The sequence below is a fragment of the Diplotaxodon limnothrissa genome, linkage group LG10 (assembly GCF_057381915.1).
Source record: "Diplotaxodon limnothrissa isolate DT_005_m linkage group LG10, D_limnothrissa_male_GT1.1, whole genome shotgun sequence".
Lineage (NCBI taxonomy): Eukaryota > Metazoa > Chordata > Actinopteri > Cichliformes > Cichlidae > Diplotaxodon > Diplotaxodon limnothrissa.
The window spans coordinates 18,227,459-18,245,644 of record NC_140605.1 but is presented as its reverse complement, the minus strand read 5'-3'; the positions used below and the strand labels follow the sequence as shown (position 1 = coordinate 18,245,644).

Here is an 18,186-nt window from a genome sequence, read left to right as displayed (position 1 = left end):
GCTCACGCTCAAAACAAAAAGATTTTCTGTTCCTTTGCAAATCACAGAGTGGCGGTGATCCTCTCTGGTTACGGTTCACATTTATAATCTACTCGAACACTGGTCCACCACCTAAAAAAAAAAAATTGGACAAGAATGTTAACATACACACTTTTATTATCCGACATTATTATCCTTGTGTAAACAAGCACTAATCCACCACCAATCCCCTGGCTCATTTGTAAGCGGGAGGAATAAGAGGAAATATATGTGTCTCGTCACAGCTACACCTTGGCTGCCATTGGCTCTGAATCAGTGCTTTTACATGTATTATTTAGAGTCACTGAAGAAGAACATTTGGAGCTTGTTTTAGATCGCGTACCCCTGTATGTGCAAATTTTCAAATCATGTATTTCGTTCATCGCTGTGTCAGATCGCACATGTACTGGCAGACAATTATTTTGTTAACTCAGCCGTGCAATACTTAATGCATTTATTATTTTTTACTGACGCGCACTCAGGTTTGTTTTGCAGGGAGCTTTTCGCTCACATCCCACACAGACACTGAGAGTATTAAGAGGTTGTGGTTGATTTAATTTTCCTTTGTGGATTTATTTATTTATTCATATTTGTAGCTTTGCTTATGAGTCTCTTCATGAGCACATGTGTTATAGTTACCTGGCCTGTGTAGATATGATTAAATACAGGACTAAGGATATATTTTTTTATTTACTGAATCGGCTATTCTAAGTGAGTAGAAGGACACAGAGCTACTTATTAAAACACATTAATTTAATCAATATGTACATAATGTAATTTGAATATATTGAAGCTTTAGCAGTGCTTCAGGCAGACTGAAGCCCGCTTTACACCTGGTGTTAATATGTGAAATGAATTTCGGGGCATTATGTGCAGAACGGCTTAGAGAATTGTGTGGACATGCAACCGTGAAGTACAGAATCACTCACCCAGGACATGTGCTCATGGTTGGCTCGCTGATAACGCAGTGTAAATGCTGCTGCATTCCCAGTTCACACACAACAAAGGGAATGCAAATGAAAATAAACTCCACGTAACGAAGCTTCGAAACAGCGCTGTTCTCTGAGAATATTCCTAGTTGACTCCTAGTTGGCTAGGAGTAATTAAAGATAAACATATTCATGGTAGCTGTTCGGGTCATTTGTGGATTTTTTTTAAAAAGACACACCGTGTGCACAAAAATACACACACCTCTTCCCATGCACAAACTGGTATTTGTAAAGGAAGAATGTGTGGACCGTGTTCGTACTCCAGACCGTGACAGACCATCGTGAGGCAAGCCCGACAGAATGGAGAGAAGATGAAAAATGAACCGAGACAGAAGTGAAGAAAAACAGCCAGTTTGGCTGAGCTTGCATTCCCTGTTATCAATATATATATTTCCAGCTCATAAACGCATCATCAATAACTTAGCCTCTGCACACCACCACAGTGGATTTTAAATCAACCAGTCAACCTGTGATTGAAGTGCAGACTTTAAGCTTTAGTTCAAGGGATTTAACAAAAGTGTCCCATTAATATTGTTTAGGAATTACTGCCATTTTAATAGACAATCGCCTATATAGTTGGGTGGTTGACTGACAAGCAGTTTTATGACCAGATGAGACCTGTTTCCTGTTCATTTTATTATAAATTAAGGAGGTAAAAAAAGAAACACGAGCAGCTTTCAGTTCTAGATCTTTTATCTCCCTGAAGATGTTCTGTCAGATCTTCAAAGAGTCACTGTGATGGTGTACAGAAGCAAACAGTGAAACAATGTCCAAATACTTATGAACCTACAGTAACTGTATATGTACCATTTACAAATTTCAACTTGATCAGACCTTTCCATGTTCTGCTTGTTCTTTCTCATCTTCTTCATCATCTTCCTCTTATTATTGTTATTTTTTTCGGTGTAATAATTGTGGGTGCTAGCTGTATATGATGGCCTGCTTTCCTCCTGTGATCTGATGTACTTGTTGCCTCTTGTTTGCAGTCTCCGTTTTTTTTTTTCTGTCTTATTTTGTTTTTACTTCTGCCAGGATCCTCTGCCCTGAACTTCCAGAGGTGAAAGCTTTTTTTCTCCCATCACTAGTTTCTCTTATGTTCATGATTCCAGAACTGAGATCACCAAATACACATTTTAATTAGTCCACGACTCATATTAGTGTCTCAGTCTCAGATTTGGGGAAATTGCACTTGTTCTTTGCTGTTTTTTTTTTTTTTTATCATTGTCATGTCTAATCACTGCTTGATTTATATGCAAATGAGGAATAAAGGAGGATTTACATCATTCATTATGAAAGCTCTAAGTGGAAATCATGCACATGTGTAAAGTTTCGCTTTGATTGAGATTTATAAAAGAGCACCATGCGTAGGCACGGGTTTCCAAATATGAGTAGAGGAATACAGATTCACTCGTAAATTTGCATAAACTTTTATGCATCTGGCTCATGTCAGAACTAAAAGCCACCTTCATGTCACAGTTACTACGCTCATCATCTCATCTGGTAAACATGCCTTTGAGAAAATGCTCAGCAAACAATATATGTACATCAAATTGAAAGACAGAGTAGATGCTACAAAGTAAATACAAGCCGTCTATGTCTCTAAGTATGTAGTGAGAATCCAAGGCCGCACTTTTGTGTTAAATTAGCGCATTTGTTGTTGCAAAAGTGGTTTTCATTGACAGAGTTGAAAGATACTGTGCCGATGGACTCTTTGGAAATACCGTAACATCCAGCAGTAACAGACACATACCAGTTGACATGTCTTATTGTGATCAGGTTTAGTTTCACCTAATGTATTTTGTGTCTTATAATAGCATCGTCCATCTATTCATCCTCTCTATCCAATTCCTATTCAGATGTACTCTGTATTTGGGGGGCTGAAGCGTGCCACAGCTTGCACAAAGAAACATACCGGACAGGTCAGACTACAACATGGATAAACACATTCACACCTGTGGGCACTTTACAGTTTCCAGTTCACCGGGCCTGCATGTCTGCAGACTGTGGAAGAAAGCTGAGGCACCTAAAGGAAACCCACAGGAATACCGTGAGAGCATTCAAACTCAATACAACAGCTTCCACAGGCAGAGGTTTGCAACCCAGAACCTCAGTGCTGTGAATCAACGCTGCCAGCAACTGAGACATCTTTGCTGTCATCTTTTTATTCTTTATTGCCATCCACTGCAGTTGAATCATCTCGCAAACTACCATTCATTCCTACAGGATCATAAGTTATTTCAGGTCACTCACATGCTGAAGCGCAGCGCTGCATGGGTGTTTGAGTGGCTGCGCATTAACAAGACTTGAAGAATGTTCCCCAATCAAGGAGATTCACGTTTTATCGAGAATGAGAGAACGAGAACGGCATTTGTCCTCGGGGCGAATGTGTAATGGGTGTGTTATAGCAGGTTAGCTAGATCTCAACCTAGACTATGTGAGATAAATAATCCCCATAAAATATTTAATCCTATCAAGTCAGTCTTGTCATGCCTCTTATGTTTTTCTTTCCCTCCCCACCGGAATCTGGCAGATTCATTTAGCGGAGCTTAAAGTTGTCAATGTCCTGGGAAGACATGAAGGCATAATAATGTCCCCTGAAAATGTAAAGTGCACAACGTGTTTGATCAGTTAAACAATAAATTTCATTCTGAAATCATCAGAGGTGATTTGAAAAGGCTGTTAGGATCTTGGCTTAGATTCCCTTGCCTCTATAGGCTGTCAACAGTTGAGCAGATTTCAGCATAATCTTCGCATTATGCCTTTTTGTTTACCTCAGGAACTGAATTATTTGCTGACTTGAATAAATGGATCCAGCTTATTGTGTGGTACTCTTTGTTCCTGGGAGTTTATTTCCATTCTGACCCATTGCGATGATGAAATTATGCAGACGGTGCATCTCTAAAAGGCATGTATCTGTGATTAGATAATCCTTTGGCTGTCTGCATGGAGATTTTTTAAGTCCTGTTCCTCGGGCATTGAAAAATGCGCCCAGAAAATATTAGGCACAATTTTCAGGCTTCTGTGCAGTTCCTTGTGCACTAATGCAGGTGGTATTACATGAAAAGTGGCACTGCACAAGAGCCAGGGAATTGTTGCAAGGGTATATTTTAAAATTTTACTGTGCACTTAAAAATAGTAATATTACAGTTACCATCTGCAAATGAAGTATGTTTTTTATGAAAACCTTTATCAAATATGAACATCTGGCATTTGCAATCGGGGAAACACCTAAAAGAAGACCTATTACCCTTTCCCCTAGTTTTGATACTGTTACAGAGTTGCCACAGAAAAACAAAGTTTTGGATAATGAAGTGTGGTTATGTGTAAGTAAACCATAATCTCAGGTCTCAGACTGCTCAAATGCTCATTTAGAGTTTTCAACCCTTTTGTTTTTAGGGGCACTCAGCTGGAGGAAAGGGAGCTAAAGTGCAGGTTGTTTCAGGTTGAGAATGAACTGAGAGCTCTACCAAGCCCCAGTGCAAGGTAAACAAGGTTTGGACACGTGGAAACATCAAGAGCCTCGGGTATTTGGGAATGCACATCTGCACAAGATCCAAATTAGTGCGACTTTAATGTCACAAGGTCTCCTACTGTTGAGTAGAGTGGCATTTCTTAGTAGCTTTAATTGCATCACTAAAAGGTAAGAAATTAATTCTTGATTGTTGACAAAAAGGTTGAAGGCAGCCAGTCTGTGGCCCTAACTAACAAGGACACACACAAAGGAATCTTTGCGGTTTTTGATTATCCTCCCGACCCCCCGCGGAGTTGATACACAGACTTTCTCCTTGTTGCCATCCAAGCCTCCTCGTATAAACATCACCAAGCTGACTACCTGCCAGAAAGCATTCCCATGGCAACCAGGCATTCCCCCGATTGTGTTTTATTTTCTCTGGCACATACAACACATTTTGGCCAATTAAGGGTTGTGGATGTGTGTCTGTGCATTTTTTTTGTAGTATTAATGCATGTTTTTCCCCTGCATGTCGCTCAACACAATATACATGACCTCAAAAAAAATAGCATGTTTTTATTTTTAGATGCAGTGCCACGCAGGAGAGAGTTGTTTAGTAAAAGATTATCCACTCACCCACTCATGTGTGACAGATATATATGTAGGTGCTATGTATGCATGCACTGAGATAATGTGAAGTTACAAAGGGAGCATCACAGACTGTATATAAAAGATGGATGCCACCCACAGGTTAGTGAAGTCCTATTTACAAGTCTCAAGCTAAAAAATTATGGCTGTCACCATCTTGGTATTTGCAAATTAGACACGATGAGTGGAGGTCGATCTGACTGAGAAACTGAGGGACACTGCAGTTGTTAATCATAAGGGAGGATTGCCTAAAACCTGCCCTGCTTTATCATCCTGTGTGACTATCATGGAGACCAGAATTTATAAAGTTAAATTAATGTTAATACGTGAAAATAGTAGGAACATTACAAGTGCCAAAATGGTAACTGAGGCGGAAAAAGCAAATCAAGCACTCTGTGAACATGTTTAACATGTAAACAACAGCTGAATCAGCAACACTTAAACTTAAAAATTAAATATACCATACCAATTATTTATTAAGATCTTTAAAATTTGGTGTCTTTGATGTTTACCAATCAGTCAATTTTGGAATAATTTGGGATTTTCTCCAATCTTTACAGGGTCAAAACTATTCATACAGGCTCAGATGTATGCATACATGATAACTAAAACTTGTTTAAATATCCCTTAGAAAGTTATATCTCCACCAGATGCTTTTGGCAACCATCAATAGGCTTCTGGCATAATTCTGGCTGGATATTTAAATAAGTCGGTTTCCTGGCACCTACACAGCTTTTAACCCTGGAATGAAATAGGATTGAGGTCGGAGCTTGAGGAAGGCCATTCCAGAAGCTTTATCCAATCCTAGAGCAGATTTTGTTTGAGATCATTGTCTTGTTGGGACACTCAGTTGTGTCCAAGTTTCAACTGTCCAGTGGTTGATTCAATTTAATTCAGTTGTATTTATATAGTGCCTAATTACAACAGTCGCATCAAAGTGCTTTATACTGTAAGGTTTACAATAATACATAGAAAACCCCAACAATCAAAACCCCAACCCCCCAACACCCCCATAAGCAACCACTTGACAACAGTAGGACAGCCCGTTCTCACTCCCGGGGCGTAGTATACTGACGTTTTGTCACGTCCAGCAGCGTTCCCGAGGAACTTAGGGAGTGAGAACGTGTTGAGTAGGAAGGAAAAACTTCCTTTTAACAGGAAGAAACCTTCAGCAGAACCAGGCTCAAGGAGGGGCAGCCATTTGCCGTGACTGGTTGGGGATAAGGAGAGGAGAAGTGTAGAGACTAGAGTAGTGGTTAGACTACACGCCTTTGGAGCAGAGGATTGCAAGTTCGGTGTCTGTCCAGTAAGGGTCCTAAGGGTAGGCTAGGGTAGGGCTAGAGGCTAGACCCATGCTAAGTGATCAACAAGGTTCGTGTCAGGTGTTGAGGAGGCATCAGGCACCCTGATGAGAAGAGAAATACAAGATTAGGAGAGGACAAAAGACACACCGTGGAAGAGGGCCGGAGATTATTAATAACTCATGCTTGAATGCAAATTGTTGTATAAAGACATGGTGAATGAAGTTTGAGGTGAAGCTGAAGAATTCAGAGAATTTGACCACTGGTTCAGTCTGCTATTCTTCTTGGATTCACTTCAGTGAGTTTTGATTTTCCAATTGTTCTGAATATTGGTCAATGAAATGAGTGCAAATTAGTGATGTGCGACACCACTGATTTGCTTTACGGTCCGATACCAAGTATAATTCAGGGTGGCATCGGCGATACTGATCTGATACCGATACTTTGTACAAAACCTTTTTTTTTACTGTATCTTTTATTGTACCTCAAATTATAGCTTCATAATGATTACAGGACGTCAGATTACTTGTTCTTATCACTTAATAATGCAGAATTATCATACAGAAAACTGAAGTTGTGCGCCATTTGAGCATGTTGCCTGCCTGCAGCACTAAAGGACTCCTCGAGAGTCGTTTGTCTCGCCCTAGCAGCACCTGTCCCCCTCCTCGTCTTTAGTTCGCCTCAACATACGCTTGTCATATTCTGTGATATGATTTACTCTGAGGTGTTTGACGAGGTAAATGGTGTCGCCACAACACCTCACTTTCTTGCCACATGTATCACAAACCGCATCTTGGCTGTTTGTGGAGGTAAAATACATCCGCACATGACTCCATTTACGCCCAGCCATTGTTGTGAGTGCGCACGCCAAGGGGCTGCGACACATTTATACAGCCGTATTTCGCACATGACTATTAAAGGCGGAAGATGAAGTAGTTCCTTCCAATGTAGACAATCCAAATGATATAGTTTCTTTCCACTCTGTTCCTGTTAATGATAAGCTACAAATTTACTCTACATTACTAAAATATCGATATTTTAATGTGAGAATCAATTCTAGAACATAAATGACTGGTATCGGAGGAATAGATATTTCAGTATCGATCCGCACATCAGTAATGCAAATGCTTTTTACAGTCACTAAAGATGTATGCTGTAGACATATTCCACCCTGGAAAAAGAACAGTTCAAATTAATCATTAAAAGTTAAACATTTTTCATAATATTCATGTCCATCATCAGTGTATTTAACCTTCTGACCACAAATGCATGGTCTGATTGCTCTGAAGGAAACTCTCAGTTATCATGTAGACTCTCCTAGACTGTATTTCATTTGTTTAACCAAGTGATACACTGCATTTTATCATGTTAAGCTCAGCACCAGCAGAGGTCCAATTTCAGCACTCCCATCATCCAAGACACCAATATGTGCTTAGCATAGGTATCAACCATAGCTAATCTAGCTAATGTTAACATCTGTTTGTTTAACTCCTATACTGTGTGCTCAATTACACAGTTTCCTGTTCTGCTTGTCATTAGACTGTGCAGGCATGAAAGAGTGACACAAACGGGATCCACAAATGTCTTTACTTTTATATCAGTCAGTTTCTCATTTCTGCTAAAGTTCTGATTTTACAACATTTAAGTTGTCAGACAACATTAACGTTCACACCACTTTAAGTCTTGGCTGATGTGTGAATTTTGCAAGATTCACATGTTAAATGCCCACTCAGGGATAAAGGTGAAAGGACATCCTTGCATCAATGCAGAGGGGGAAAAACAGTGTGTTTTGTACATTAAATAATGCAAACATATTTCCCCCCAGATAAATATAAGCCCATTAAGGGCAGTTTTACCAGATGCCAGATGTCCCTGGTGAAATAACTCTAACATTTAATCAAATTGTACAGCTGTTTTATTTATTGTTAATTTAAGTTTTACCTTATAATCCATGTATCACATACAATTTCCACTGATGGTCAACTGCTCACTGTGTTTTATCATGCAGAATTTATGCAGTTATGTTTATTGCTGTGCATGCTCATCTACCGAAGGCCCATTGTGAGCTAGGAAAAGACGTTCAGTTTTTACAACCAGCCCTGTGTTGGCTAACAGAAAGAATGCAGGCTTAAGGCACTTCTGCACTGGCTTCACTTTTCAGACCCAAAAGCTACATTCATCTTTTATGCACAATATCTGGGAAGACTGCATGTCTGCGTGCTTTAGGTTTGGAAGAATAAGAAAGAGTATCTTAAAATTGTTTTCTTTGAAAGAGTATTTGCAACATGTGCATTTTACTATATAGAGCTATAGCAGTGTTTCCATGAAGGCAGTCATTTTGCCAGTGTTTTTTTTTTTTTTTACTGAGAATATCATTTTTGAGTGAAACAATTCATATATCTTTTAGTGAATGCCAGTTTGTGTCAGTGCAATAGATGGAAATAGCTCATAGTTAAATGCTGCCTGGTTTGTTCCAGCTCTGTTTTCTCTCCCTGCAGGAACCATGAACCACAAAAGACTCAAACAGGTACAAGGCAGAACTCAAGGGAGACAAATCTCTATTTTCCTCAGCCCAGGAAAAATTTATGCGCTACAGTGTGTTCATAAAACTTGATGAAACTTGTCACTGTGGGAGACATTCTAAAACTTCTATTACCAACTTTACAGCCTAAAAATAATCAGCCTGTTTTGCTCCCTAATGTGATCACAACACCTGAATTTATGTTTCCTCTATTACCCCTGCCTGTCGTAACAAGGCAAAACAGAAAATAAGATTTTGTCAGTTAGCATAATATGCTAAACATTTCTCAGGTGAGAAAGCCAGGTGTCTCTAAAAAGGGGCAGTGGTACGTCAGCTTTTTCTGAATTATTTCCTGTTTTCAATTTAGGTCTTTACTGGAAGAAGAAAAAATTTAGGGGTGATTACCCACAGGACATTACCCTGATGTGCATAACCTTGCACAACATTACTACTGCCTCTCGCTCAGTATGAGGTACTGAGAATAAACAACAGGAATATAAACACACACCACAAATGTCCCTGCGCTGTGGTAAAAGAGAGGCGAAACAGTGCAAGCAGTTTATTCGTCCAGATTTAGAGCTCATTAAATTATGGTGACAAAGGATTGTGCAACATGTTCCAATAACTTACACTGTCTCTCTGACAAACTTGTTTGATAACCATCCCACTTGTTTAGCGTATTCCAAGCACGCTGGTGACAGGCACGGGGTCAAACTAAAGGCAAACATGAGGGGGTGTGAGGGAAACAAGACATAAAAAAATAAACAAAAAGTGACTGTTGTGTTTATTCATCGTGCATCAGGGGACACTGATGAGGACCTGCCAGTCCCTTTAGCTCTGCTGGCTTTTCATTGGACCAGCTGGCATTTATACCACAAAGTCAGCTAAGCCACTTAAAACCGCTTTCTACTCCAACATTTCCTATTTTTCTTCCCTTTCCTTTCTGCTCCTTTTCTTTTAACAATGAATTTCTTCATGATCTTTCTGGACACAGCAGGGAAGAGAAGAAATGGACAGAAGGATTAAATGATGTTACATAAAGGAGAAAGGGATTGAAAGATAGACCGTGTAAGAAAGGCAAGAGATGAGTAGAGGAGTGGGAAAAATACGAGAGATTACCATTCCCCAGTTCTTGCTTATTGAGGGGTAGCTGTGTGGGTGATTATAAATCCACGCTGTTTCTCAGTAACACCGGGATTACACACCCGGCCAGACCTAATCTATGTGCCTAACATCTGCCTCTGATGAGACACAAACACACTTGCGCATGCACCAACACACACACACGTGTGCACACCAGCATGCAGACACATACCTGCACGCAAACCCACCCGTGACCACAGTGATTACAAACGCAGTCAGTGTCTGGAGCAATTTCATCTCATGTATTTTATATACTTTAATAATATGAGTATGATCTGACAGAACATGCCTGCATGCTTAAAACAAGGCAACAAGGGGAAGAGGGGAAATGGAGTGGGACTAGGTGACGTCTATGCACATGTGCGGGGATACGAATTCACATCAGAAAGCCGCTCTCGGCCGTGTAGGAAGCTGTTTACCAGCTCTATCCCATCACTGCCCTCCCCCTGCTGTTTTAAGAGATTATTACCAAGGCAATCCGCTGGCATATGCCTGCAAAACTGCTATGTGCGAGACAGGGATGTTAACCATGCGCTTCATGTCCTTTATTGGATTTCCTTATGTGATGAAAGTGTATAAAGACCATCAGATTATGTCACATTTACACAACATTAAAATACAGTAATTGCCTCAAACTTTGGGACATTTCTTTGGCGGGGAAGATTTCCCTCTCTTGGCCACTTACTGCAAACTACACAAAGACCACAGAAAAAGCTGAATCCCATTATCCGGGATATTTTTTTTTTACCCTTCATTCATCTTTGCTCGAGCCCTAATATGCTGATATGCAGGGGCCTTCAGTGTTAAGCTGTTGGACTGCATTACAACACTTCTCAGTTTGTTCTGATCTTGTAAAAAACTGCTGCCTTAAAGAGAGGTGAGACAGAATGATGGATCAACAGCTGCTGAGAAATATGGCTGCATCATGGGCTTCAGAGCTCAGCTTGTTATCTTCTCTGGCTCTAAGGAATTGGTACACTGTCACCTTTAAGATTGCTGAGATCTGATTTAGCTAAGAAAAAGGGCTGGCTTGTGTTGTTCTTTGATCATCAGGGTTTTTATTTATGCCAGCAGAATAAGCATCAAGATTTGCTGATTTTGCTGCAACTTTAAGACTTTTATTAGGCCCTTGTTAAACGATGAAAGCGTGAAATGCCTTTGCTAGGAACCTTTACAGTCCATCTGACAATTCAAATGTAAGAACAATAAAAACACAATAAGATAAACACAGAAACATGTGTAGAAGACAAAAGGCGAGCTAACACCTTATTAATAATGGTGAAGTAAAAACGTCAACCTCTTCCAGTTTAACCTTTGCCTCAGTTCCAGTTTTCAAGCTGTGGTTTAAAATGATAATCTAACAGCATAAATTCCAAATCCAGATTGTACCAAAATCTCTTTACGTGTTATTTGGCTCAGGAGCCGTTTCCACTAAATTTCATACAGGATTTTTAAGCTTATGAGCCCATAGCTCTTTTTTTAAAAGGTCTTTGGAGGGATCTTTCCTATGAATTATAGTTGAAAAATACAAATAATAATAATAACCAGCCACACCTGTGAATATTTGTCTTTTTTAATGACCATTACTGCCTGTACCAAATTCAGTGATAGGTGAAAACTTAAAATTTAATTTATGCATTTAATAATTGTCAAAAATTAGTGAAAATTCCAATTGAATTTTTTTTGCAAAATCGATGAAATTCATCCTCTGGGACCACAGGTGTGAGTCCAAAATTTTATATCTCCAAATCTGTTCTCAAAAACACTGAAGACTAGTTTGGCTATTTTTATGTTCCCACATCTTTAAATGTTTTGGAAACAACAAAAAGCTTTCAGTCCCATCCTAATATAATGATGACATGTTTGTATGCTCAGTATCTGTATGTACCCGAACTGTTTGGGCCAATGAAACTTTGCAAGAACTTTGTCACACATACAGCAATTCACTATGCGTTTGCGTTTTTTTTAAAGATTTATTATTGAGATTTATTATATATCTCTCTTCACTTGATTTTCATGTATATTACGTTCATTTCATCATAACCCTGCAAATGAAAATGTGATGTTCCATTTTTCTTTTGCATTTGTTCACGTTCACACACAACCATATATATATATTGGTGTATATATTTTTGGTTTTCTGTTGTTAAATGAATGTAGCAGCGCTTCCTGCAAACCTGTTGTCAGTTGTGTTACTCAAAGATTAGATTGTTTATACTCATGAATACAATCCAATTATGGTTACGCTTGTTATATTTATTTAAATAACTCTCAAAACAACATAAAGTATAGACTCTATGCCTTTTCTTTTCTTTACACCTGGTACCTCCGACACTTGTTTTCATGGCACCATCTGGTAATTTCCAGAAAACTCTCTGCGGAACAGTGGCTTGTGTTAGCAAAGACTGCGTTATCAATATTAATAAGCCATGTTGTCATGTAGAGTACAGCACAAAGAACACGGCCATATGGAGACGCTACTGTATGTTACTGGCTCTTCTAGAGGGCTATGCTAAAACCCACTTTCTTTGATGAGATTCTCAGTACATTATTCATCTACATCCTCATTTCTGCGCTTATTCCCATAACATTAGGGTACACTGCCATAAGTAAGTGCTAAAAATCTTTTTTTTCTAAAGAGTATATATCAAAATAGGACCATTTATGGATTCAGATAGGGTTATAAATTGTAGGGTACTTGCATTTTTTTCTTTCTTTCTTGCTTCTTTAATAATCCTGGATTTATTATTTTTATTTTTACCTTAAAAGCCTTTCTTAGTGTTTTCTTTACTCAAAGGCTTATATGACAAAACTCAGAGGTTTAAGGTTACACATCACCGTGCTGTGCTGATAAAGGAGATTTCCTTGTAATTAAGAATGCCTTGAAGTTTTTTTTTATTATTATTTTTTAAGTGCTTAAGATTATCAAAAGTTCCTTCAAAGCAGACGAGCACTGTAATACATTAGCTTGAGATTCCGAAGTCTGTGAAGCACAGTCAGCGCAGTCTTATCGGGGATTTGCAGTTTCAATTAGCAGATTTAGATGTTTTGTGGTCTGTACCATCAAGACTATAGATTTTCTTTTCCTGGTGTGAGTAATATTATAAATTCATTCAGTCACTGTCCCTTCTATCGAGTTTATTCACATACTCAAAGCGTATGATTGTGTGCCCTGACCTCACTTGCCAGAGCTGTCTGTCTCCTGGTCATCACATCAGGCTCATGTGGAACTCATCATACTGCTTTGAGGATGACACTGGGCTGCTCTAATCTGTTCCTGCTGCTGTGCTTGAGGACATCAGGGTCATCCATTCGCCCAGCAGTGAAGAGTTAAACAAGTGGAATGGCACTGTCCTCAATGTGTCACCACAAGTATTGATGACATATGAATCCACCAGATCTGATGGAGAGACTGACTGCACTGTTACCCGTGTTATTAAGGATGAATGGGTTTAGCCTGCAACCTCCATTTACTGTTACTGCACTGTGCACAAAGTGAATTATAGCTTAGTCCATAAGTGGCACTCAGTAGAGACACTACTAAAGGACATTGGTTCAATCAATAGTGCACCGTATTTGCAAATGAAAGGCTTCAATTATATAGCCTGGCTCCAGCTGCATGGAAATGCTAATTGTAATACCTCAAAAGCCAACAGCATATTTGTACTTGCACACGAATAACTTCGGACAAAGAAAAAACAATCATTACATTTTCAAATTTGTCGTTTGCCTACGACGCATGCCTCACACAAGTCTGTGTGTGCTGACTGGACTTCCCATGCCGACCCACCGCTGTGTGTACACTTAGAGCATAACCAAGCTTTGTGCTGAGATCAAAGACAGATTCTGGGATGTCACGCTGGGGATAGGCAGAGGGGAAAATGAGGGAAAATCTTTGTTTGCACGCATGCCTCGGCAAAGTAGGTTAGGAGATGAAGAGTGAAAGTCAAAGACGGCAAGAGGTGTGAGAAATGGAGATGCGCATAAAGCCCAGTGGAAGGCACAAACGTTGTTTGTGAAGCCGTGAAGCCGTGTCTTCCTCGTGCTCAGTCTGTGGATTTGATGTTTTGCCACAGTGCCGCCTCGCCACGGACAGCGCCGTTTGCGTCGTAGTTCAGAGCATGGCAAGGACAACACAAACGGTCAGGGAAGGCAATTTGTTCACGCGTGTGTTCCCAGAACAGCAAATTAAATGAGGTTTCCGCCGGCGGTGCGATGATTTGGCATTTTTTTTAAATATATATATATATATATATATATATCTCTGAAGAAATAGCCTTCTTCTTTCCCGCGTGGGCACATGCAGGAGGAGACTTGGAGATGCCAGCCAGCAACCCGGGGACACTTGACGAGGATGGAGATTTAAAATATGAATGGACTGGACCTTATCTGGAGGACTATTTTCTGAACGACAAATAATTTGCATTCATTGCCAGAGAGAAGGTGTGGCAACCGTCGCGTGTCCGAGCTGCCCGTGGCACGTGGATGGATGACTTTTGTGCGAACATAAGAAAGAGCCGAGAGTACGTGTAACTTTATATGCCACACGTGATTCCCGCACAATAGCCCGGCAATTCATTCCCATCGCCTTTAAGTGGCAGACTCTCGTTGGGCTCTTGTGGAACTCGAAAGGGTGCGCTTAATGTTTCGTTTAGGACACGCCGGTACCGACGGTACCTGCGGGACATAAATTTACAGCGGCGATTCAAAAGCAGCTCGGGCTGTGGGCCAGTGATGCCGGACACATTAACACTTGTAAAGAACCGGACAGAGCCACGGCTGGGGCAGCTAGATCGCACCCTGGCCACAGAGGGGACCGCCCGCCCCGCCTGGGTCATTGCAATCCTGGCCAGTGTTTTGATCTTCACCACGGTGGTTGACGTGCTGGGGAACCTGCTGGTGATCATCTCGGTGTTCAGGAACCGCAAGCTGAGGAACGCGGGTAGGAGTTTTTCCCCCAATTCCGATAGTCTGAAAGGACGCAAAGGTCGGACAAAGTCAAACCACATGATCAGTGATCACAGAACTAACAATACTTCGCCATTAACCCAGATGGAAAAGATACAACTTACTGGAGTCTAGCGAGAGTTTGCATAATGATGTAGGTTACGTAGGCAATGCTGAGTGTGACATCTGCTCGGGGGTGAACACTGGTTATATAAAATCTTGTTTTTGTTTCACCCCGCACGTTTCTTAATCTCGGGCTGCTTCTGCGCATTTCTTTAACATATTGACCTCAGAGCGCACTTAGCCTTTCCGTGCCACTGTCATCAGAGCAACAACAAAAGAAATTACTCTAGTAAACTGTGCATTTTATGTGCCTTACCTTGAGGAAAAATATAAAAAATCAGTGACTAAACTGAACTCACATTAGGTACTGTCCAATTTAACCTGATTCTTTTGGATTTTTAACTTGATTTCAAATTAAACATCTTGGTAAAGCTCAGTTAATACATTGATGCTGATTAAAAGCTGCCAGGCACATGGACAGGATGCTTACAGTAGGTGCAGATGGGCACAGAAATGATACAGGCACAGATTTCACCTGTGCTTCAAGTTAGGGAATAGTGTGTTCAAGTAAATGTCGTGTAAGATGAATTAAGCTGCCACTGGAGCTCTTATTGATAGCTTGCACTGTTAAAGCTACTCTGACAGTCTGGCATCCCACTTTTCCCACACTTACACGCTCTACTAGTAAAGTTCACCGGCACTCTGAGTCACACTTACTATGAAAGGGCTGGTTAATAAGCAGAGGAGTCCCTCTGAAAAGCTTGCTATAATGGTGTTGATGAACTTATTTTGTTGTGAATGTAGGCGCCTCTGCATGCAGGACAAAAGTACTCTTGGACCTCTAATTCATCCAATTATAAATGAAATGAATAACTACAAATTTTTAGTGACTCATTCAAACTTTTAATGTGACTGGGTTTCTCCCTAATTCTCCATATTTATTACAAGCTTGAGATGCTTCTTTTGTGAACTGAAAACTAATATTTTATTCTAATGGAAATTTTAAAAAATGCTTAAGAACGAGACTGAGATTAAAAACTTGCCAAGATGGATATTTTATGCAGTGAAGTCTGCCACACAGTGCTGACTGGCAATTTTGTGCTTTATCAGGCAACAATTAGGGCAGGAAGTATGCATTTATTTGCATAATCTGTAAATCAGCAACTATTTTTCAGCCAGTAGGAAGCAACCAGGACTCATTTCCCCCTTATTAGTCAATAGGAAAAAAACCCTTAGGATTTATCAAAGCAACTACAAACTTTCATTGAAGCACGTAATGAAGTTGCCCTCACATCCACGAGTGGATATGAGGGCTTCTCATGAAGACGTTTTTTATTCCATTTGGGTGTATTCTCTTTCACTCAGATATACACAGTGATCACTGGAGCATTTGAATGCAACCCTGTCTTCAGGTTCAATTTTTTTAAATAGAGGTTTAGGTTAGGTTCATTGGATTCATAGCGCTAAATCTAATCAAGGTTATTTATTTATTGAAGCTATCAAGAAGCAGAATTCAGAAAATTAAGAAGTAACAAGTCGGGTGCCAGCATGAATCATTTCTTTTAGCAAGACATGACCTATAGATATCCTCATAATCATTATGTTATTAAACTTTACACACAGTGACAGCAGCATTCAGAGGATTTAGATAATCAAAAAGAAGGCTTCCCACTTGTTGAGAGAATAAAACAGAGATTATAGCCTATTAAAGAAAAGGTTGGCTGCTGCTGTAACCACAGAAAACGTTGGATATCTTCATCTCTGCTGTTTTCCCACAGTGACTCAGGCATTACTTTGATGGAACCCTTTTGAATATAAAGCATGATCAGTCTTTGGTGTACACTTAGGAGAAAATCTGCAGTGAGTGCATGCAGTCAAGTGCCCCCAGTGAGAATAAAACATTAACTGTCATTTGTCCAGTGGAAATCTCTCATATAGGCTTTCAAATGGCTTGGATCTTCTGGAAAAGGGGGATTAGGAGGCATGATCCCACCAAATGGATCAATTTTTAATTGTATAAAATGCGCATCTACAATTCCAACAACAACAACTGCTTGTACAAGGACAATCAGCACATCTTGTGATTAATCACATGCCAGCAATTTCCCCATATACACCCATTAGCATAAGACAATATATCAAACGCTTGATTAAAAATTGCTTAATTTCTATTAGAGATGGACCGATCCAATGTTACGTATCGGTATCGGTCCGATACTGACGTAAATTACTGGATCGGATATCGGAGAAAAATAAAAAAATGTAATCGATCCATTAAATATCAAAAAAGCACCTCACAAAACTTGCGACATGGCGTAACTCGGATCATAACCGTAGCACATCGCAGCAGTACGGGTCACGTGATAGAGCGGCTGTGTGTATTTGTAGCCTCGCTAGCAATCCGGCATTTCATCTCCAAGGAAGTGATCCCAGAGAGAAGTAAAGCAAGTGTGTAAGTTCATCTCTGAATGTTTGTAAAGCATTCCAGCGTTAAGCTTAACAACCCATATATGGAGCGACTGCCTCTTCTCTCCCTCCCTCTCCTGCTGCTACTTCAATCGAAACTGATCAATGATCAGCTGATCGGCTTTTCTGTCACGAGTCCGTCTCTCTTGTTTGTTTATTGCTCACTTCGCGCCAGAAAGAGGAAACCAGCGGCTGAACAACAGCAGCACGTTTAAGCTTGATAAGCTGTTGTTAGAATCTATTTATTATTACTTTCTAGACCAGGATCCTTTTCTATGTAGCTGACGGCTGGTAACTGTGCAGGGGCGGATCTAGCAAAGTTTAGCCAGGGGGGCCGATAGGGCATTAACAGGGAAAAGGGGGGCACAAAGACATACTTTTCTTTCTTATTCTCATTTAAAATGTCTAGCTTTTAATAAATAATTATCCGAATCTTACACCCAAAGTTTTAATCTGATGTAAAATGTATAGAAGTCTATTACTGTATATAGTAACTATTAAGTCCAATATACCCTAGTAAGCTATAGTACTATTTCCTTTGGGAAGATACCATTTGTTCAATCTACAATTCTGTTGAAGAAAGATGTTGAATCTATTTAATTATTCTTGAAAAATAACTGATTTCTGTGTATTTTTTTT

General features: G+C 39.9%; 1 protein-coding gene across 1 annotated transcript in view; it reads left to right on the top strand.

Annotated features, from left to right (window-relative positions):
• The first annotated feature begins 14,805 nt into the window (after window positions 1-14,805).
• The window catches only part of mtnr1bb (melatonin receptor 1Bb), a 50,847-nt gene continuing 47,466 nt past the window's right edge, over window positions 14,806-18,186 (top strand). The window contains exon 1 of the mRNA XM_085363804.1: window positions 14,806-15,013. Coding sequence (XP_085219930.1) covers window positions 14,806-15,013 — 208 coding nt within the window. The remainder of the gene's footprint in view (window positions 15,014-18,186) is intronic.